The 24986-nt window shown below is 33.8% G+C and overlaps 1 protein-coding gene across 1 annotated transcript in view; it reads left to right on the plus strand.

Annotated features, from left to right (window-relative positions):
• ELP4 (elongator acetyltransferase complex subunit 4) overlaps nucleotides 1–24986 on the plus strand; it is a 158684-nt gene that overhangs the window by 58937 nt on the left and 74761 nt on the right. The window contains exons 8-9 of the mRNA XM_026087747.1: nucleotides 13328–13436; nucleotides 16127–16233. Coding sequence (XP_025943532.1) covers nucleotides 13328–13436; nucleotides 16127–16233 — 216 coding nt within the window. The remainder of the gene's footprint in view (nucleotides 1–13327; nucleotides 13437–16126; nucleotides 16234–24986) is intronic.

Genomic DNA, 24986 nt, shown 5'->3' on the forward strand with positions numbered 1-24986 from the left:
GTTTCTCTTAAACTTATTTGGAAAGTTGTTTTTGTTTTTATCAATTCCATATAAATCAATTCTGATGGAATTAGGATTGAAATTAAATCTCTTTTTTTTAATATAACTTTTATTTTTGAATTTTAGCAGAATTGTTCTACAGTAAGTGCTAGAATATTCTGAAGAAAAAAAAGAAACATTATTTCCAGAATCTTTGCTTAGCGACATTGAACAAATGAGAGCATTAAATATTTTGTTGAAATTGTTATACTTCATGTATCCTTATTTAAACACTAAGCTATGGCGAGAACTGTCATTAGGAGGAGCAAAGCTGCTCGAGGGTTCCTTATAGCCCACATTACTCAGTTCCCAGAGCCCTGCTGTGTAGTTGTTCCACTCTCCAAGAAGCCTGTTAAAGAGCCCCTGAGAGCATGTGTACAGCCCTCCATGTTAATAGTTAATTGGTGAGGATGGCAAGATGAGAGGACAGCCGAACATGTGGTCTCTCAGGCTCAAGCCGTAGACAGACCTTTAGTTATAATAACAGCAGCTGCTCACATTCTCACAACCCAGCTACTCACCATTCTGTTGCTGAGGTTTCTTACTGGATTAAAAAAGTAAAGAAAATATCTTTTCTTTACAAGAGAATGAGAGGAGGGGTTTTGTTGTTTTTTTTCCAAGTGCATTTCTGCATACGTATTTATTTTGATCGAAGTAAGGTCTAGCATATGCTTTCTCTGTTGAACCTTAAAGTCAATAAGGACACTGAAGGCATAGAAAATGCGCTCTATTTTTCTGAAAGTGTAGTAAATTTCACATTTATTCCCTGAACAAATATTTCTATATCTGCTACATTATCTTTTGCTTCCTAACTGTTTTAATTAGTTGGTCTGCAAGCAAAATCTTCATATGGATAATTTCCATGAAAGTAAACTTAAAATAACTTCAAAACCCAAATGTGATSAAGGTTTTATGTCTACACGATGAGCATAAATGCACAAAAATACGTGCTTCGTCTTGAAAAAAATGGACTTTTAGTAGTGACTTATACCGTATCTTGTTTCTGACAGCCACCAGTGCTAGTTACCTCAGTGAAGAAGGAATAAAACTCACAGTTGACAGTACTGATTTTCAGTAGGGACAATACCTTTGCAATGCAGACTTATCTGTAATTTCCAACCCAATGACTTATCTGTAGCATGAATTACATTCTTATATGAATAATATCTATATATATGTATCCAGTCTCAGACTATAGATGTATATGTACACATACACACACACACACACACACATATATAAATCTTAAACTATCAATAGATACAGATTGTTTGAGAATGGATTCTTTTATATATTTTGCCAAACATTTTTCGTGTTGTACTGGGACAGTGAGTTCCACAAATTAAATCTGCATGGTTTAATCCTTTTTCAGAATGTTTTATTTTGCCTTAGATTTCATAAATTATATCTTTGTTCTTGGATGATGAGGCATTAAGTTGGGTTCCTCAGTTTATCTTCTCTGCATCCTGATCGTTTTTATATATTTTTTTCTCATGCTGCCTCCTTAATCTATTTTTAAACAGTCACAGTTTTTTTTCAATCAGACTTCATTTTGTTGCAGTAAGGTAATAAACTAATGTCATGACAGTTTGCTCATATTTCCCACGTTCTAATGTATGCTTTGTCTCTTTGATCACTACTCAACACTGAACAGTGATTTTGTTCTTGATGCTTTTCTCTCTGCGGTACATATCCACCAATGTGTTGGAATAGCTCTAATATTATTCCAGCTATTCATTGTCTTGGATTTAATAACTTTGAATTGCATCTATCAGAATATGATGCTCATTCACCCAGTTTGATGGGACCCTGAATGTCTTCATAATCTTCTCTAAGGCTGTATGTTGGTTAAGATACAAGACACAAATTTATAAAGAATCTGGTTGTGTACAGAGTTTTTTCAGAATAATTTAAAGAAATTGTAGTCCACTAAAGGACACATTCTTTGYATTTTATTGATGAAACTTCTAGTGTAAACTGTGCACGGGGGAAAAAAATTCTCTTTTCTCAACTGAAATAAAACCAGGAATGTATTATCCTGGAAGAGGATTTCAAGGATTTCACTGTAAACTTATCCAATTATAAATTTTACACACATGATGTGTGACAAGTTTTACTTGATTGATATTTTCTACTGATTGAACGTACTCTTATCTTACCCTGTCTGTCAGGTAATAAATATTGAGATACTTATGAATGTGATTAAAATAGTTGATGGAAGGTTATTTTTCAAGTCTTTCTACCGCCTCTTGAAAATGCATTGTGCCTATAAAATGAGATTGTGCATTTAAAAAGGGAAAAATACTTTCATTTTTTAAAACAAGCATTGATCAAGGAGGGCAAAATGACAACGGATTTGTTTTGTTGTTACACTTTACGAATTTAACAAATGTTATAAAAACAAATAAGAGTTCTTTTTCTATATTTTGATAATCTGTTCATTTTAATACCCAATTGAAAAAAAGTTTTTGTGCTATAGCATGTGACCTAAAGGACTTTAATATCACTGTTGGATATTTGCAAAAGCACCAAATTAGAATTTAAAATATTTCCCATTGTTTTTTCTTTTGTTTTTCTTTAAGTACTAAAAATTACTTAGTTACTTTRTCATACTTACAATATGTACAATAAGAACATTTATTTTTATTGAAGGGAAGTACATCTCCTTTATTAAAACCATCCTTTATTTTGAACATGAAGCTGTATTACTGGTAAGGACTAACAACCGTATTTGTCAGCATGTACCAAGGGAAATTAATTGACTAATGAAAAGTCAGTATGAATAAGCCTAGTTGCAGTACTTCTCCTCAGAGTCTGAAGTTCTGTTTAGCAAGATACTTTCATTATTTCATCCAATATGTTTAAAAATTAATTTCCTGCAATATTAGTGTTTTGATGCTCTGAATTCACTGAAGTGTATGAGTTACTGTATGTTTCAGTGTAGAAAAACTCAGAAACAAACCTTTTCACATCCTTAGCCTTTTGTGTTCACACTGAGTAATTTAGCGACTAAACTTGAAGTCAAGCTATTGAGTGCTTTAAAATCCATTGCTCATATAGGATGATGAGATGTGAACTCCTATAGCTTGTGAATTTCTCACAGTTTGAAATCTCTGTTCCTTCGACAAGAGCTAAGAATAATTGCATGCCTTAGAACTCTAACTTCTCAGCGTTCACAAGTGTAAAATACTGAATAACTTTCAGATGTATTTGATGATATAGCCATTATATACAAATTTGTATCGAGATCAAATGTCATGTAGTTTATCATAGTTAAGGAAGCTTTTGAAATCCTCTGCAAAATAGAAACTATGAAGATGAAATTGTCCTTATGTTTTCTATATTGGGATTTTCTGCTTGCTTTTTAATATCACATACACAATCACACATGAAAAATCTTCTAGCTTAACAACCATACAAAGAACTACTGAGAGTCATGAGTTTCTGACAGTGCAGAGAAGTATACAATTTAAAATGTAAATTGTGTGACAGTAAATAATTTTGTTTTCAATTTCTATTATTATGGACAATATTTGCTAATCAAGTTGCAGGAGAAATAGAAATATTTTACTGTTTAATAAAACAAGTTTGTAGTTGCTAACAGGCTGTATTCTGGCCCTACCATTTCTGATTTGGTAACAACTACCCATTTCAAAAACAAATACAATGTACATGCGAAACATCTTTTTACATCCATATAGTAATTGGCCTTCAATTGACTTAGCTATATTATGATAAAAGACAGTCACATTAAATGTTAAAATAGCATGCCTATAACAGCATTCTTATTTTAATAAATTGTACTTTGTAGAYGGACCTTATATTCACATTCTGATCACCACCTCCTCAATAACTTAAACAAAAAAAAATCGCTCTTCCAAAATAAATATGTTTAACTTTAAAAGTTAAGGAGTATATGCAACATGGCTGTATTTTATTTTACATTTTATCCATGTGATCTGAAAATAACCACGTGAAAACTTTAAAAATTAGATAAGATTTAGAACTAAGTCTCTCAACTGCAATATTAGATCTAAACAGTTAAATATCCCATCACAGTATGGAGATAGTCATCTGTTCAAGCATATGGAATCTTTTGGCTACTGGACTAAGTAGTTAATATAATGCCCAGTGTCCAGACATGGACACAACTGTTATGGAAGCAGACGGGAAGAGGCTCATGTATTGAGCCCATTTGGACACTGCTAAGTAAAAATTAGAAGAGTGGCTTTAAATAGTGCAGGACAATGTAGTTGCCTGTTTTAAGCAAGTAATTCTGTTAGCAAGTGGAGGGTTCGATTGTTTTTCTGAAGCAAAACTAGGTTTTTTTGCAAGTTCTTGAAAAAAATTACCCTACGAATGTTGCAATAATACAGGGTTTATCTGTTGTATTTCAGAACAAAGAACAACAATTTTTTCAAAACTATTTTATATTTAAATCATTGCATATATATATTTTCCATCTTAAATGATCTCCAAATAACAGAATATTGAATTGTTTTCTTAGAAACATTTTTATATGAACTTTTGATGACGTTTAAAAACTTGAAATTTCAGAAYCTAGTTTTAAATCTTTGTGTTTAGACCAGCTCTATTAATTACAATATAATCATAATAAAAAGGAATACTGCATCTTTAATGATGTTTTTGTGCCTGTGTAGTTAAGCTTTAATGCTGGGGGGGGGRAAAAAGATTAAATTAGCCTTGTAACCTTTCTCTTCCAGACTGATGATGGAAAATAAAAGCTCTTAGCCACAGAATGTAACACTTAGAATTAATATTTAATTAGACCAGCAAATTGTACACCGTGGCTGAAAGCTTCCAAAGAGTTGTTAGTGCCACAATTGACCTACAAGTTTAATAATAACTCACTTCTAGGAGCAAGTGCCAGTTCAGCATAGTGGAGCCACTGTAAGAAAGTCCTGTGAGATTAAAATCAGCAAACCAAATGGCAGGCGAGGATTCCTGGGCTGGAGCCTTCTGGAGAGCTGGGAGCTGGAGGAGCTCTGCAGCCAGCACTCAGATGAGAACAGTGGGCAAAAAAGCTGATCCCTCCTGTTCTGGGAGCTGCTGGTTGTAGGCCAAAATCCTAGAACAGATTTTTTCTAAATGTTCTTACGGCAGCTATTAATTTATATCACAAATCAAGTCGTGAGTGACTTCTCCTCATATTTTAATTTCATTTCAGTACAAACATTATCTCTGAATTCCCTGGTCATGAATTGTGCTGGGTGCAAGAACGGTGCTTTTCTGGTATGACGTGCAATTGTGCATGTCTGTGTTTTTGCAGAATGTTTCTTTTTATGTTTTCTTACTGCTGCATAAAATGATTCTTCTTGTAGTATCATATGGTGAACAGTTTATCATAATATTATGAAATATGTAAATTAAATATGAAATGCATATACATTTTAAAATACAATGTTTTCTAAGGGTAAATAGATTAATTTTGCCTCTCATTTTGTGAATGATTAAAACACAAAACGAGCAACTCTGCCATTAGATAACTGCCTGAGCCTTAATTCTGTGACAAATTATTCTAGTGAAATAGGGCACCATAAGTTCAAAAATGTGCAAACACACAGCAACAGACTGAGGAAGGAACGTTCTGCATTATTTATTGGCTAGTTCCTAAATAATTAAAGAAATGCCTACTCATTAGTTAAAAATTAAAGCAGGCGAGGGCCTTGCCAGCAGAGGGAGCAGTCATGTCCTTTGTTCGGTTCCGTCATTTCCAGCCTACCCATCACTTCCACCCTACCTCTTCTTTTTGCCCAGCCAGTTTCCCATCTGGACCTAGCTTTGCCAGCCTGCTCCTGATGACAGCCTATAATTTTATACTGAATAAGGGATTAGTTTTTAAATGATTTTATATTTCAGAATCTTGCCACTTGATTACAAACATCAATTAGATGTTCCTTTTGGTATTTGTGTTCTGCTAAGTGAAATAATAGTGGAGGATCCTTTTGGTCACTTGTGAATAAAATATGATTCATTGTTTAAAGAATTTAAGTTGCAGGAATATTTAGCCTTTCTGCAGTTTGGTAAGCAAACTGCAATGAATTTTTTCAGACAAAATGACAACAAAAGACACTTTCTTATGTCTCCTTCTAAGCCTTTTTTATACTGAATAATTCCCATTAACCTATTTTATAGTGAATAACTCCTGATGGAGTCTTAAGATTTTAGTTAATCCAGTTAGTCTCAAATACATTATTTTTAGCATTTTTGTTATGGCTTTCAAATAAGATTTCAAAATGTGGCTCTCATTTTTCAGTCTATTTAGAATTTTGCATCTATATTTTATATTACACTATGATCAACTTGAAGCACTGAATATGTTTTACAGGTTTAATTTTCTAAACAAATTGTTCAAATGTTCATTTCATTTTTCAGACATTAAGGAAAAATAATAACATACAGTTTTCTACAGAGGTGCTTTTATAACAAACAATCAGACAGCTTCATTACTAAGGACCAGATCCCATATAGGGGAGCTTCTGGACTCATCTCAGCCCAACTTATATGCTCATTTCTTCCCAGAGCCTCATCCTTCACTGGAGAAGAAAGGCATAGGGCTGGATCAGGCTTATCTCCTTTAAGCACTGCAGCAGGACTCCTGGCGAGACTCCCGCTCCTCAGAGCCATCCCCAGTCACGGGCAGCCTGCTCCATCAGGTAGCGAGCAGTAAGGAAATTGCAGGCAGCAGGGGAAAGCACTGAGCAGGGGTTCAACTCAAAAAGCGTCACCTCTTAGTATCCTGTTCACCTGTCACCTCTTTCGGAAAGATAACTAGATTTTCAGCACCTCGTCTTCCAGGCTTTCACTCCAATGTCATCTTCACCACACCACCAAATATTTACTCAGTACCCTAAAACCATAGCCGCAGCCTCCTAAACTCAGCCTCAAATAGATAGTGATAGACAGGGATTCAAAGAAAAACTTTCTTCTGTTCCCAGCTCACTGTTGACTCGTTTCTGACTCTGGAAAACTCATGTGACATCTTTGTGCTTGTTACATTACTTGTAAATGTGGAATGCTGTGCTTGCCTGTTTTTTGTAAAGCTCTTTGAGATCAACAGATGGAAAGTTTTATTTAAACTATGTAATTTTAGTTCACTTTCATTTCAGTAGGTCTCAGCAGCAACTGTTATTGACTTGTTTTACCTATATTGTTTGTAGTATCATATGGTGAACAGAAACAGAACAGAAACAAACATACATCACTTATTCACTGTTGGCCCTTGATGTCACCGTAAAGAAGATCATCTTAGGTCTTCCCTCAATGTAATAGAAATATTTTGTATCTTGTAGAGTACCAAGGTTTGCTGACATTATATTCTTTTTTAGCTTGAGTAGTAGACAAGTTCAGGCCACTCATATTCGGTGAAGATACAAAGATATTTTTTGTTAGTGTGTAGTATTTAATTTTGATTTCCTGGGTGATTTTTTTTCCTTAAAATTTATCCAGAAATTTTTAATTAGATACTGTGTTCTCCACCTTCATCTGAAAAATTTGGTAATAATCATTGCTGAATTCCCATGGCAGTCGCAGCGTTTCAGGTGTAAGAGAAGGTAGCCATGGCTCAAATGTTTTGAGGCTTTAAGATACAAAAACATTCTTTCTACCTAGTTTCTCATTTGAAGGACTCTGAGTTTATACAGACTATCAGTGCAAACATTATTAAAAGAAACTTTAACAGAACAACCAAGATCTGGAATTAATGCATCATGTAACATATTGGCCAACAGATGCTTTGTCACTCCCTTCCCAATATTGTGAGTATGTTGCATCTAACTGACCTGCTCGTGTCTTTGCTACGTGTCCTTTCTTTGCTTCTGTAACTTATAAAAAATTATTCAAAGATACTATTCATTGCTTGAATTAGCTAATATAGCAATATAAAGTAGTGTACACATAAACAAATCAACCAAAAGCTATACTGCGATTCCATCCGTGTGAACAGACATTTATACTTCCTCAAGTTCTGTTGCAGTCAGTAAGGTTCTTCAGAGGTTAAAAAAAGATGCATACGCTGTCAGAATCTTTAAATGTGGATTTCTTACTATTGAAGGCATTCAAGTTTGTAGAAAATCCTTGAAATATATTCCTAGGCTATCTGTCTTCCAGCAAAGACATCACACTTTTGTATTCAGCTTTCCTGTGATATTGATACAGATTTCTACATACCCTAGTCTCTTAATCCGACTGCTGTTGCACATCTTATATTCTAGTGATCTTAGTATTCTGAGCCTAAATTCATTTTATAGCCAAAATTCAAAGTGCAGTTAGTAGATTTGGTGTCTGCAAGCACTAAAAAAGTGCTAATCAACTTAAATTTAGAATAAGTGTATAATTTTAGTCTACACAGTCTTTGTTAACTACCAGTATAATATGTCTAGGCAGAGCATTTGTTATATTTTCAGGATTTGTGACTAGCGAAAAAACTTACARACTGTATCTCTCTATAAAATTAGTGCAAAGGCCTAATACTTAAAAAATTATTAGGAAGCACCTTGATGTTGGCTGGACAGATGGCACACTTTTATTTACCAAAATAAAATGTAAGGGTAATTCTGTGATTTTATTAGTAGTAGTAACTAACAAATGGTGATAGATACTTAAGCTATGTTTCTTAAATATTAATAATTTATCTTTTCAATTTAAAATACTTTGGGGATTAAGTAGTWATAGCAAGTGCTAAATATTTGTATATTGTGAAGACATTACCACATTGTTGTATGGCGATTTCTCAGAAAATATCAAGAGTTATTTCATCTGTTGAATACCCAGCCAGTGTTTCATTATAGTCCGGTGTGGTTACATATATTATAGTAACACAGCTTACTTCAGCTTTACAACAGAGTGTAATAGAGACAAAAATAGCCACAACTAACTTTTGAGCTTGTTTTGAAAACTCACAAACCAAAATGTGCTTTAAATTCAAAACATTCTTCTTTGTTTGCATAAACTTGCTTGGTTGCTATTTATTATCGAGACCTTCTGTTCTTTCAAATGAAGTGTGGAGATTACTGGACTCACCTGTTGGTAACAACAGAAATCAATCTCTACAATTACAAGTTTACCTAGACTGGAACTTGCACTTTGTTCATCTAAAAACTTTTGGGGGAGTATTTGTCATTTAAGAATGATGGTTCTGTTTGCTAAAACTTGTCAGTTTAACATTTCTGGTAAACCATAATATAGATGTTTTGATAACTGAGTTCATCTTTAAATTTTGTGTTGTATGTAATACAATACAGTAACTCACATTTAAACTGCCTAGTACTAATTTTCTCTGTAAATTTTTTTTAGGTAATGAAGCTATTTTAGGTTTCACTTTCCTTAGGTCTATGATTTTGATTCACTGTATTAACTTTTAATTGCATGTTTTGAAAGAAAATCAGTGGTGGGGTTACTTTACCAAAATATAAAGGTGCAAAAGTTGAATATAACCCTTTCTACCAAAATAATATGCGTAATGTTTGTTTGAAAAGAGACTTAGTCATATAATTCCTAATTTTCTACTCAGTGTATAAAACAATATTACGATTGTGTTAAGGTATTAGTCAGAATACAAATGTAAATATATGAAATCTGTGACTCAAAAGCTTAATGTGTTTATACAGATGCTAGTTGGATTTTACTGTAGCACTGTAATGTGAGTCTTCTATTTTCCTTTTAAATTTTAAGACTGTTTAAGTACTGTATAGAAAAGTTGTTTTAAGGAACTTTTTGTTTACTTACTTCATCACAAAGACTGAAAATTTGAACATTTTTATTACATAAAACTTTGTGAGGTTTTTAATTTCTTTAGAAACTCAGAATATAAAAATGGGAGGACACATTTCTGGGTTTTGCAGAATTTTTGACAGATTAGAGGAGAACAAGTAACTAGAGTGGAGAAGAAGAAAGAAAGATTTTTTTTTTTAATATGTCATCCAGATGAACCAAGACCGATATGATTAATAGTAGTAATGATAAAATTGTGGTACATTAAAGTCAATCCAGTAAAAATAAATAGTATTAATTGCAGTATGTGAATCTGATCATACATGGCTATACACATATTTGTGTTAGTAGAATACCATGCTTTATAGTCAGACACAGAAGATGATAAGTTTTGAACTGCTTTATTTATGGATAAATATTTTTAAACATACGCAAGTAATTACTCATAGCTATGTAGATTCTGTGAATAAATTAGTAGAACAAAGCAATTTTTTCCATAAACACCCTTCCCCAGAAGCTGGTATTTAAAAACATCTATATAGTTTCCATTTACATATCAAACTAGCTAAATGGATTTTCTTAAGACATCTTTTTGAAAGCACAATTTGGTTGAGCCCAAATATTACAAATTTGAGCTTAAAAAAAAATTTCTGTCTAAAATAGTGTACACAAAGTAAGGTATAGAATGGATGCCCAGCCCAGCCTGCACAACAGGGTTGCTACCATGTTGTTAGAATAATTACATTTTGGCTGAACTAACTAATTTAGAAGAACTGCAGTACATCTAGCAAGACTGAAAACTTTCCAGGATTGGGTTGTTTTTTGTTTTTTTTTTTAATGTAATTTAAAACAATACCTCTTCTAGCTGCCAACAAACTCTTTCCCTGAATCTCCCCATTCCTGGCTTCCCTCCTAACCATGTCCTGGCTCATCTCCAGAGCTGCCAAGTTTATGCCAGAAGCAGGAGGTAGATTTGTATGGGGCTGGAGGAAGATCTGGAGCTCTGTTAAATTTTCGAGCCCAGATGGGGCAACATGATTTGTGTGTTTATGTCAGGATGCCATACATCACAACTATCTGTGTGCTGACGTCAGYATCGATTACACATTAATGTGCTGAACATTGCAAACTAGAAAATACATGATAGGTATAGATCTGCGACAACAATGCCACGTAAGCAAACATCTATCTGTTGTGGCAATTCATTGTGCAAAATATTTCCCAAGATACGCTGCATAAAGCCAGGAGAATATTTTGACATACTGTAAAAACAAAAACAAATCAGTATAGACAAACAGACTACACTTTAAGAAAGCAAACCGATTCAGAAAACAGCTGAAACAAATGTATTGAACTATGTATCATTAGGCAAATATTGAATTGCTGTCTCAGCAGAGCTGCACTTAATTGCATTCTTCAATTTTTACAGAATTAAGACTAAATAGAAAAGATGCTGTTCTTATGATTTACAGGACTTGTAGTGATGAGAATTTCATGTTGATGATTGAGCATTTTCTGTCCTCAGTTTTTGTAGCCCATTGTTTATCAATACTAGCAAGCCAAAAACATTAATAGACAGCAAACTTTTTTTCAAATGGTGCAATATTTTTTCTATGCTAAGAGTTTAGGTTAGCTTCCAGAAATCATCAGTATCTATCTGTGTAACAGTTTTGTGTTGCTTGCTTAGAAGTAACATCTAGCAACCTGCTGAAGAACTGGCAAAATAAGGTAATTTCCAATCTATGTGACTGCCCTTGTAGGATAGTGTGACCAAGACGCTCCATTAAAATATAGTATACTGTCTCTCTTTTCTTTGAGGAGGAAATAATTTGCAAGTCTGCTTTAATATTTCAGTGGTGGATGTAATTAGGGCACACAATAACAAAGACTGGTGTCTGATGTGTAGGCAGGATTTTGTTATTCCTCAGAAAGGAAATTCTGTAGCATAACTTCTATTTTATCATAAGCCATGAAGTTGGCTTTGTAGGTGAAATTTAAGTTCTCTGATTCCATGGGGATACACCATTTTGGCCTCRGCACAAACAGTGGCTTTGAAGAGATCAGTTCACAGGATTTAATGCCATCTGGCCCATAAGGTGGGGAAGGGAGGGGGTATAAGGGTACCAGGGAATGGGTTTAGACCTCCTAACCTGAGCACATTGGTGTGTGCAGGACAGGCCACAGGTTACTTTATGTAATGGTCTAAAAATAGAGTTCAGATTCTTCTCTGATAGGAGTAGGAAATGTCCACCTTTCATGTCTGGCTTTGTAGACTTCTTGGTGGCTAGGAAATAGGCTAAGTTGTTCAAATGTGGAAATGCGAAAGCAGCTGGTGTATTGTTCACTATTTTAATAAACCCATGTGCCAGTGTAATGCATAGACTTTACTAACATATCTAGGGTTGTTCCCTTTCTCTCTGGCCCTAATTATTATATAAATTATTATTTACAAAGTAGTTTACCAATATTCTTTATGAATATTTAAATTGACCTTTCATACAAAGTGTCAGTCACAGTTTATAGAGGTGCAGAATATACGAAAGGCTTTAAATTTGATAAAAAATACAAAATTATAACTTAGAGCTACAGAACTAATTCTTCTTACTTGGAAGGGGTATTTTGAGGTGATTGGTCTTGGTACCCCTGGAAGTATTATAGGTATAGAATCTACAGCCATCAGGAACGAGAGTATACAAGCTGTACAGGCAGCTTTAAGACAAGTACTTCCTATCTTAAAGAAGTGTTTTGCTTTTTAGTCCATTTTGTCTCATTTTTTTGCTCATTACATAGTGACATCAAAGTAATTATTAAGAACATTTTATGCTTAGTTACCTATGAAGATCTCTGTTGTGATCTTTTAATATTGCTTTCTGCTATATAAAATTAAGTAAAAAGAACTGTGCAGCTGATGTAAGGCACATGACAATGCATTGTTGAATAGGAGATGAGACCACTTATAAATCACAAATATATTGAGAAATGGTAATTTGACTTGAAGCTTCAGATTCATGTGTTATGTAATGAGGAACTTTAAGAAAGAAAAATACTGGAGAAAATACTTTGCTTTTACTTTTTAATCTGTTCTCTTCTAGTGATGATCAAAACGAGTAATCATATATGTTGTGCTTGCTCAAAATATTAGATGTGATGTACCTAAGTGTATTAAAGAACAAGGTTTTCAGAACACACACAAAAGCTGGGCATCTGACTCATGGTAGAAGTCAGTGAGAGGTGCTTAACTACCACATGAGCTTCTCACTATCTCCAATGTGAGCAAATGTGTATGTTAGAAAGTTTTAGGAAAAAGAGAAAATTAATTCTGAGTTGGCTCTTTTATGGTTTCTTAATGTCGAGTGTATGTTTTCTTTCAGAAGCACATTTCAGGTCTTTGTTTGTTTGTTTGTTTGTTTTTAGAAAAAAACCTCTGAGATAGTTTCTAGGTATTGATGACCTATATTTTCTTCAGTTTGTCATTGAGAAGACCACGGCTTACTCCATGAACATTAATTATCTTTTTCATCACATAGGATGTGTATTTTGCTTCCATGTCTTACAGAATAAAGCAATTATGGAACGTGTAACAAACTTGTCAGATGTGGTAGTTGGTCTTGAATCATTTATTGGCTCTGAGAGAGAAACCAATCCATTATACAAGGATTACCACGGTAAGTTTCATCTTTAGCAATGCAAAAAGTCTGCACTGAGTGTTTCTAGGGCACTTAGCAGGTTAGCCTCCAATTAGAGTATCTGCTATAAAGTGGCAATTGATTTTATTTTCGAATATACCTCTTAAATGTTTCTCCTTGCTAACCAGTCTTGAGATARGAAAATTTTCACTAAAGTGCATTAGGGCTGCAAAGGAAACATGGCAACTCCTTGCATGTTGTCAAGCCGTATTACTGAGGCATGGCTCAATCAGATGTACATCTCAACAGGCAGGCTTTGGGGAATTCACATGCAGAGGAGGCTTGGCAATCATCTGACCAGTGAGCTGAACTTGTCATGAAATCAATACTTTTGATCTGCCAAGTTTTAAATAGAGAACATGGAAAAACATATATTATATTAAGGTGAATAAACTGCTAAATGATGTGATATGTAAACTTTATCTAAAAATAATGTACTGTTCTGCTGCTTTATGTTATAGCAGTTATGCATTTGGAGTAATGAATGCGGATATGTGTGGCATTTAAAATATGAAACTAATTTTGGTATAAAGGCATATAATTTTTCTCAACCTTTTGAGTGATTTATCTTCAAAACCTGTAAGGGTGTTTAATCTTGTAGTTCGTATCCCAAAGATTTTGTAAGCTGTTGCAGCAGAACTATTTAAATTTTAAAAGATTAGATTAGAAGTTATGCATAGCCCAAGCAGTGAATAACAAACAGTTTTAGCTAATCCAGAGCGGTGCTCTGAGTGTGCATAAATTACAGCTATTATTATTGTGATACTACTGTAGTTCCATGGAAACCTCTAGTTGAAAGTAAACTGCTTATCCGAAACCTGCTGTAAACATGTGAGAATGTGGCAGTGTTTTCCATAGCAGAGTATGTAGAAAAAGAAGCAAAGATGGTGCTGAGACACCACTGTGTATATGCAGGCTGTAATTTAATAAATCAGAGAAAAATCTTTTTGGCTAAAAAGTAAAGTATATTTGATTATCTGAAAAAGGCAGATTAAAAAGAAACTGTAAACAAAATCTAGAATAATTTGCCTAATTATTTTTCCAATTGTATAAGTGAGATGTGGTATTTGTTTATGCTAACGTAATTCTGTCATTTTGATACGCCTTTTCATAGCACTGAAGGGATCTTTTAGGACAATATATGTATTTTAGCAGATATTTCCTGTTTTCCTGTAAAATTGTATGCTCCATCATTTTGGTACTACTTAATAAAAATTATATGGCAATAAATAGCTTTTGAGGTATTTTAGGCAAGCTTTGTTTAACATTCTAAAAATAGGTAAGTATTTTTAATGGTTTTAACAGTGTGAATTCTTTTCACTTACAAATATATTTTTAAGATTATTTACTGCAGATGATGGAAGATTTGGCCATTAGTGAGGAAAAGTTTGATTTAATTATTGCATTCTTCAATGAATCGTGCATTAGTAATTTTATTAAGCTGCCTGCAAATTTAGATGGTTGAACAGTCAATAAAATAACAAAAGAGAGAACAGTATAGACAATCTTTAAATAAAATTTATAGAATAATATTTTAGCATACCTGTATTATAACTGCTGTTCCTGCATATCATGGTTACATTTTGAGCTCAAAAACCAAGGAGTAGAAGGTTTCAGCATGTAAAAATATTTTTCTGGTAATTTTGATTTTTATAATTAGTATTTGTATAAATTGTACTTTTAAAAGTATTTCAATTTTAAGAAATTTTCTTCTCTTATTCTCCCTTTAATAAAGAAATAACCCCCTGAACAATACTTTGCCTTATTTTCAATAAGGATTTTATTGTTTGGGTGTTTTTTCACAGCTGCCATTTTCAAGTAAGACATCTTTTCTAAACGTTCGGTATTTCCATTTAGACACTGCCTTTATGAGTAGCAAATATAGGCCAGGAATTGAGAAGCCCTGTAGAATTTTCCTGGTTTTCAGCTGTAGAAATTCACCCTTAGGTTGTTCAGCAACTGTATTAGGCTGCATAAAAACCATCCAGCATCCTTGTCAGAAAAAATCAGCTTGAGTTTCAACTGACAGAATGCAGAGCTTGCAGTGTGTGTAGTACTGTTATAAAAATCTGAACAGCTATATAAAGCTCTTGCATACAGCAAATGTATTTCCTTTTGGAAGATATAGGGATAAAATTTATCAAAAAGTGTCATCTAAATTTGTATTTTCCACTGACTTTTTTTAAAGTCATTTTCAAGGCAGGAAACGAAGTTCTTCTCATTAGAGCTTCAGTGGTTATCAGTAACCCATAAGCCTTGTTTTGCTGGCTGCTTACTGGTGCATTTAATAAAATAAAGATCACTCAGTGGTGCCGTGGGCAGCATGCAAGGTGATAGCCATATTTGCTTACTGTAAATACAAGAGAAAATCACACACAAACTGGCTGTAGTTTTGACAAGTATTAAGATCCCTCTTTACATCTCAACTTCTGTACCAAAGTGCAATTAGTTTTCCTCGCACAAGGATTTCTGTTTATCTTATTCTGCTTGATTACTTGAGTATAATCGCACCGTTTGCTTCATTGCTCCTAGTAGTAAGCTCCAGTTTAAAAAGGGGAGGATGAGTGTGTGTAAATATACAGAATTCTGCTGTAAGAATCTTTAATTTATGCATCTGGATGACAGTGTTTTCTTAATTTTTTTCTTCCTTTACTTTTTCTTTTCACAAGGTTTGATTCACGTACACCAGATTCCTCGGCTTAATAGCTTAATCTGTGATGTGTCAGACACGAAGGACCTTGCTTTTAGATTAAAAAGGAAGCTGTTCACCATTGAGGTAAGAGAAACAGTTTTGTTTCACTATTTAGAACCCAAAAGGTGGAGCTAATCCCACCTCTTATGTCTGGTTTTGTGAAATACATAAAATATGCATCAGCTGTTGTAAATTCATTTCATTAAGTTTCTGCTGTTCAGAATGGTTTTATAAAATATTTTAATATGCCTTCTAATTAAAAATGTCTCATTTGCTGCACTAAATCGGTCTTTTATAAATAGTTTATTTTGTTTTAAAATGTACATAGAAAGTAGGCCACAACCTTCAATAACAAAGCGTGACATGTTTCTAAGGATGTCAGGAGCATATTTAATTAAATGTTAATGACTTGCTCTTACTTGTGTTAGTGGGTGGGAAAGTAGCTACATGTTATTACCCCAGTAGAGGAATTTTAATGTATAATGCTGCCTAAAATTGTGTATGGTATGAGGGATAAGTGTCCTTATCAGTATTCAGAAACCATTTTCTTTGCATTACTGAAATCACCTTTCGCTCTTTTATGTCATTTTAAACACAGTATCATTTACACTAATGTCCTTAAGTAAATTTCCTACTAAATTTAAACTTTTTTCTGTGACCTTTATGCAGACAGTCTTGATAGAAGGTGGTAATACAAAAGATGTATTTCGTTTTAATCTTGCTAAAGAACAAATGAACATAGAACTATTAAGCAATTAGAGCTGATGTATTTATTAACCAAGTAATGCTTGGAGATGGGAGATGGCTTTTTGGGAAGTGTGATAGTCATCGGTACAGTCTGTGTAATTTTTTTTTAAACAAAGACATAAAACAGCCAAGCATCCCTGACAAACCATTTTGTTTAATCTCTTTTTGAATGAAAAGCTCTTAAGCAGGCCACTTGTCTTAACTGCTTGAAACCATAAAAAGAGAGAATTGCCACCAATAAATTAGCATATTTTTTACTCAATCACTAAACGATGGTCAATGTGGCTTGGCACTGCTTTGGTGTTTGGGACTTCACCCTTAAGTGACCACTTTGGCCCTTTTTTGACCCTCTGCCCCTTTTAGTTGGCCACTTGAGAAGGTAACTTCAGGGTTCCCTCTCTCTCCCACCCCCCCTCCACCCCCCTTTCACAATTGCAAGTAGCCCTAACCTATAAATCATTGAAAGGGCCCTATCAAGTGACAAATTAAGGTGCCCTCCTCCTAATTAATGGTCATCAATGTCCTTAATTATCTAATCCTATTGAGAGTAGTTAATAGTTAATCATGCAGCCAGTTCTTCAAGCAGGTCATCTCTGCATGAGTGCTAGAAGTTTCTCAACTAGAGATATCCTCTTCAAAAGCCACTTAAAGGCAAATGCATGAAGGAGGGTTTTTTTTTCCTAAGATACTCATTTATATTGTTTTTGATTTTCCAGAGAATGGAACTAATGAAACCAGGCTTTGTGAGGTGTTAAACTATTTAACAACTGTATTGTTTTTGAGCAGTACCTTAGAAAGAAAAACCTTAATTGTTCATGGTTGATTTTAAAATACAAATGTTTTCAGAAATACAGAGAAGCATGCACCATACTTTCACAGCAAAGTGAATTCTCATTTGTTATAGCTAAGAATTAGAATATTTAGACTTTTTTTCCTCATTACGAATCCTGACACAGAATATGATTTTTCTGTCAGCAGTATTTGAGGTTCTGATCTGTCATGTAATTTAAAAGAAAAAAACAAAACTAAACAGGAGGCTCTGTATAAAGAATTCATTAGCCATGGGACAGAAGTGTTTGCAACAGGGATGCTCTGGAACTCATGAAACAACCTGCTGCTCTGGAGATGCATAGATGACCCACTTGAATAATTTCTTGCTTCATTGTTCACTTGGGGCCACTTTTAAATAACTTCTGTTTCTGTTAGAGATATGCTTTCTAGAAGCTGAACTRACGCAAACCAGTTCTTTTAAACACATTAGATCACTGTCCTACTGTGATTTCCCTGTACACATTTCACTGATATATAGTCCATACTTTTACTTCCTTCTGTTGGGAGAGGCAGACTACAGCTAGTCTGACTAGAGCAATCAGGTCCTTAAGAAAATGGGAGGAAGAGAAAATTGAATTAAGAAGGGATGTGAATATCATCTCTTAAAATTGGGTTCTGCAGTTGGGATATGAGGAGTCAGCAGTCAGTTTCAGTTCTGGTGGTAAAAACATAAAACAGCACAACAGTGCACATTACAAGCAAGACTATGGTTTATACAAAGTGCATCTATATTTAGGACTTCTTCAGAATGTAGCTTAAATGTGAAATGAAAATATATTTGAGTACATTACAGTTTTGGAAAGTATCAGCTTAGTTGTACAGGATTTGGGGTAAGAATGTTGACCTCTACTTGAAATGTCAATTTAAAATCAAATTACTTAAGAAAAGTTAGAAATCCACAACCTGTGACTTACGGCAAAATTTCTCCAGAAAGGGTTTTCACCACTAGACCGTTCTTTCTTATGTTACAGTTTATAGTGTGGGCACTGGAGTCCACATGGATTTTCTCATCTCTGGATTGCTCACCAACTAAATAATTCTTTGTAGTTTGGCCCTTATCAGTAAGAAATCTTAACATCAAGTCTGTTTTATTAGTTTTCGTTTTTGTGGGAGGCACTCTACCTGCAGAATTGTTTAGCTGTTTGAATTTTTCTTGTATCTTCTTTGTCAAAGTAAGTTTGATTGAAATGTATTTTAAAGAGATTTTTTATCTTAAGGATATATGTGCTTTTTAATGAATATTTATGAGTGCTCATTTTCCATTTTTAAAATAAGAGGTAGAACTTTTTTCTTTTTAATATTTATGGTAAAAGCTGCGGTAGCTATACAAAGAATTCCCAGATCTTCACTTGTTAGTTAATAGTAATATATTATATGTAATATTGTCAGGGTAGACCTATCTTATGTGCATACCACTTTAAAGGACACAATTTTGAAGTTAGTCTGTCTAATCCTATTTCTTCCCACTTTGGAATCTTAATTAGAAGGAGATAAAAACCATCATTTGACTAAATTATTGTCTTGAATCTGTAGCAAAAGGTATAATCCGCAATTGGGCCAATTAGTGTACCCCATAGTTAGCTATGCTGAGGCAGGAAACTTGATTAGATCTGACACCAGCCTAGTTCCCACTGTTGTTTTGCCAGGTATGATGGTCAGACTTCAAAGGGCTTGAGGCATCAGCAGGGCAAGGTTTGGAGGCCAGCTTAGGTCCGGTCGTTAATCTCTCTGCTAAAACCACAGCAGCCCTCGCACAAAACAAGCTTACACGACACAATCATGCGGTATTAAAGTTTGGGTTGAGTCATGCCAATTTGCCTTTGATTTTCTGATGATTGACTAAAAGATGGCTACATGACTAGACACATACTGAAAGTTTACTGATTAGGTAAGTTCCCCAAATATTTGAAATATTTTTTGATTTCTCAGTTAAATGATATGACAACCCACTCATCTTAACAAAACTTTTCAGCTCAATTGTATTTAAGGTACTTTCTGCTTGGTTTGCACCTCTGCGTGTAACTTTTATTAGCATTTGATAAATTTCGTAGTAACATTATCTTCATAGGTTTTTTTGATAGAACTTTTCATTCTTCCAAAGCCTCCTGTATCAAAACTAAAGGAAACTGTGTCTAAATCAGCTTTTTTTCAATTGTATAAGTTTCTAAGGAAACATTATTTTTCTTTATTGTTCAGGTACACTTACAATTTCTCACACAGAAGGAATTTCCTCTTAATTATTTTCCACCTAAACTTTGGGTAAAGTGCTGCTCCATGGCTGTGATTACATAAGTGTTCCTTTCTTTTGCATTCTGATTTGTGGAAATATTGCAGTAACAGTGACATGTTTCCATTCTGAGAAAAGCCTAAGGCTGCTTTAGTATTATTCCAAATGATTGAAATTGCCATCTTGCTGACTTTCCCTTGGGCAGCTTAAGGCCTGTTTACTTTTGTATTTGTTTCACATGTTCCCTCCGAGTTTGGCTGGCAGGACATCGTTACCTGGTTTGACAAGACAGCTGGATAGGATTCATATTTGATTAACTCCCTTTGTTACTGGCTGGTCAACATAAATCTCTAGAGTTGTGTATTTACAGTTAAAACTTTTAATACATTCARATAAATATTTGCAAGTATGAAATTGGGGGAGGGGGGACTTTTTAAAATTGCTCAGTTTTGTTTTACTGCTAATTTTTGTAAGCCTTCCAGTAATAACCAATTTTTAGTAGTAAAGAGAATAACCATTTTCTTACAATTTGCATAATACAGCTTGTCTAAGAATACATACGGCTGTTGTGAAAATTTTATTTTTCTTTATTTTGATGAATGTACATATAAGAGCCAGCTAATATGGTTTTCTTTTAATGGCTATGTGACACCTGTATGAAACAGAAGAAAAAATTTTTAGAACTAACCAGCAAAAGATAGCTCAGTTTGAAGTCAAGTATCATATACTATGTAGAGAATTGCCACACAACAAAAAGAAGTTTCAAAAACTTAATGTATGACTTCAGAAGATTCTTTTCTGAGAGGTGTTTCTCAAGGGGAAGAGAAGAAATCAGAATTAGAAGATTCTGTGGCAGTGAAGTTGCTAGTTTCTCAGTGGCAGGCAGGTACAGTAATGGTATTATGGAGCACTCTGTCTGCAGTGCTTTTTTCCCTAATGTAGTAATTGTTGCCAGCAAAAGATCTCTGGAAGGAAATGTAGTCACAGAAAAAAGTATTTGAGTCTATATATAACTAAAGATAAATTTATGATTCCAAAGGCATTAAAATAACGGCCTTTCTTTGTCTATCAATAAAGGCACTATTAGAAAATAGCTGATTCGCAAAACAAGCAAGATTTAATTGTAACTCCAGATAGTGACATGTATGTTACGTGTCCAGCAGTGGCACTTGGAAAAAAAAACACAACTCTTTCCTTTTTAGATGGTGAATTTAGCAAGTAAACACGAGAGTTTACTTGCTATTTGAAATCTCCATGTTTCTACATCTTTTTTCATTCTGTCCTTTTCATTTCTTATTTTATACAGACTATGTGCTGTGTCAAACTTTTTTGCAAAGGAGGAATAAGTGCAATTAGCCACTGCTACACTTTACTTACCAAAACAGGTTTGTAAGACCTGGTCAAAACTGATGGCTTCAGTGCTCTACTGTAGTACTAAGCCAGCACAAATCTGCTCTGAAGTGAATCAGGATATTATCATGTTATTATATGGTGGAATTGTGTTCCCTGAAACATTTTGCAATTATTCATTAAGTGCATCAAGAACAGGTATGGACTACATATTGGTTTAGGATTATTAATGAGATATTTCTTCTGGAGGAACAAATCAGTTCTGTCACCATTACGTACAGGATCAGCATATGTTTAAGATGCACACGTATGCCATACCAACCTCTACATCTATGAGAAAAATTAGAAAGTGTGCACTACACCTCTAATAGCATCGCTTCTTATAGGCTTCTTCCAAGAAAATCTTGCTTGAAGCAGCCTTCATTAGTGACTCATCCTAATTCTGATTATATTTGACTAGCATTTATGAAGTTGTATGATTTTGAATTTAATAAATACATTTGACCTAACGAACTATTTTAGGCAATATTTTAAAGAAAACAGTCTATGAGGTTTCGAGCTGTTAAAAGGTAAAACATTGCTTGTTGGTGATAGTTCTGTAGCAATTGGTCAGTAAAATATGGAAATTAATTCTTTTTCACTGAGGTGAAGTTCGCAGTGTAATACCAGAGCTCATGTGATACACTATATATATATAAATAAAATTAATACTGGAATCTAGTAAAATATGCCTAGGTATATAAAAGCAACTCTCTGTATTTTAAGATCATGCACTGGTGTCATTATGATTCTTGAACACGTATTAAGGCCTTACAGCCTAAGAGTGGAACCTCCTTTTACCAAGGTGGAGGGTAACAATGTTGTGACCAGCTGTCTGTCCAGTGCTTATAACATGGATAAAACTTAACAGGTATTCCTGRCTTAAAGGCGAGATAGAACATCTTTTGAAGTATTACAGAAAGCGTAGTTCTCTAATTTTCTGATGTGATAAAATCTTTTGGGCATCTGGTCCCCACGTATTTGAGAACACAATTAAACTTGCCAGTTTTATGGAAAACTTCCTCCTCCTCAGCTTGCCTTGAATAGCTACTATCCCTCCTTGCAAACCTCTGATACTGGATGTTCCGCTTCAGCTCGGGGACTCCAATTCAGGGAACTCTGGATGTAAAACTAAACTTTCTAACACAGAGAGGTAAAACATTTTAATAAAATTCCAAGGAAATTTATGCCAGTCCAGGCACTGTTGCATTGATTTTCCTGTCCATTTTCCCTGTGATATTAATAGAGACATTAGCACTGGCCTACTTATACATATGTCAAAAGACAGTAAATACCATGCTATAACATTTTATTATCTAAAATTAATAATACCTAAAAAAAATTCTCCTGCAAAACTAATTCTGTTGTAATTCCAAGCTCCATTCTGCATTATTTCATCTAGTAGCCAGTTCAGGTTCTCTTTACCTGGTATGGTGTACTTCACTGAATTGTTTTGTCAGATGCTGTCAAGCCAACCTACCATTGTTAAAGAAAATCAAACTAAATCATTCTGGCATGAGCCTTCCAGGGAATAAGGCACAGAATATGAAGGGTTTGATGAAATCAAGGATTTGATTTCAATATTGTAAAAGACTGCCTGTCAAAAACGTATTACATTCTTTCAAACAATTTTGAATAAATAAACGTGTTTTAAATTGTGACAGTACAATTTAGATAAAGTTTTAGGAGATTATTTTTAAATTATAATAACTTGGAGTAAAACAATACTTGAAATGCTCCTTTTTACAAGGGAAAAAAACTTTGAATGCTGTTGATATGTAGAACTGAAATCAGGTAATAAGTTTCATGCAGTATATTCAATTTCAGAACACTTGTATATTGTAAAGCAAAAATGAGAAGAAGTTTTATTTGAAAATTTCACCAATACCTTCTCATTGTTTAATACTAAAGAATGTAAATTAGTTTGTTTAAGATTAATACAGAAAGGTAATATTAACTTTTGAGATTGCATATTAAGCTTTGTAATATCCTGGAATTTATTTTGTAATTTAAATTTGTTTTACTCTTTGTTCCATGTTCTGCAAGTATAACATCAGGGGTTCCATTCAAATTTTCAAAACTTTTCCATTCATGTTATAATATAGTGTCTCTGCAGTTCCTTATCAGTAAACTAAACTCGTATATGTTCTTATTTAAACAAATAATTATGTTGTTTAGAAATATTTATACCATAATTGTGTTGTAGCAACGAAAGAACATGTAACAAAGCCATTAATGCAGTTAAAGGTCACTTGTCCAAATTGTAATGGACTGCTCATTCACAGGCTCTGTGTTAAGGGTCAGTGCTACAGCCATGAAATGGATTGGCCTTGTTCAATCTGTAAATAAATGGGTCAACTTATCTTGTATKTGCCAGACAAATAAAGTAGGTGCCATATTCCCAGTTTCTTAGTATTAGAAGACAAGTAGGCTAAAGAGACCTTTCTAAAAAACGTTGGCTAGTAATGATTAAAAAACTCTATCTACAAGTAATGTATTTTCACTAAAATATTAACACTTTTTAGCCAAAGATTCTTGGGTATGAGTTAGAAGGATATTGACAGTGGGTGTTTCAGAAGAAGCAAAGAGGGCTAAACAGCACATTCATGCTAGCTCTCAGCAGGTACTGACTGCAATTGCCTTAAATGCTTTTGAAAATACCACCAGTTTTTTAAAAAAAATATGATATTTCCTAATTGTATAATGCTCTCATTTTACAAACAATAATGAATTCAATCTTGTTGTTAAATAGTAAAACAGACATGTAAATTTTATGTATCTCTGGAAATGCAGGAAAATAAAAATAAAAGCTTTGATTTTTCATGGGAAGTCACATTTTCTAAACCACAAGCCTATATTATATATGAACCTTACTGAAATGCATTGAAGCACTGAAGTAGCAGTTCAGTGCTGCTCATGAAAAAATGAGAATAGGAAAACTTAACAATCTCCAGGTGGAAGAGTTGGGCAACCACCTGGATCTTTTTGTCTTAGCACCGTTTGTAATGCTTTTGAGTACAGAAGTTTGGGTAGAAAGAGATTCAAAGTACTCAGTAACTAGAAAACTATAAGATAGCCCATCTAAAACTGAGAACAGGTTAAAATATGGCATCTTGTAGGAAAACAGAGCAACAATGCAAAATGTTTGCTATGACTAGTAACATGCTTAATCAAACAGATTCCAAAATGTTTTAATTATGCAAATTGTAGTTTAACAAACCTAATGGTTAACATTTCCAGTCTTACAAAAAATGTGATTCTGGATGAACATAAATTTGTAAGGAAATCACAATTTTGTAGTTTCTTTAAATTTTTCACCTCTGCAAAAACAGCTGCTTCTTACCATTTTGCTGATCTATTTATTTTACAGAGTCAGCAAGAAGATTACCCTTAAGTGTCAACATATAGGTACATGCCTTTTTTTTTATTATTTTTATTGAGGGCAACCTAGTGTTATTATTCTTAGTATGAAAGACTTAACAAAAGTGCCACAAATAGAACAAGAAAAAAATATATACGTAGAATACGAAGTACTGTAAGGAAAAAAAATGTTTTGTAACTGTTGTGCAAATATTGCTTTCAGCTTTCACCAAATTATGGGGCACTATTTGTGACTTAATTCCAGAATACTTTTTATTTTGAT

The sequence above is a fragment of the Apteryx rowi genome, unplaced genomic scaffold (assembly GCF_003343035.1).
Source record: "Apteryx rowi isolate R43461 unplaced genomic scaffold, aptRow1 scaffold_73, whole genome shotgun sequence".
NCBI lineage: Eukaryota > Metazoa > Chordata > Aves > Apterygiformes > Apterygidae > Apteryx > Apteryx rowi.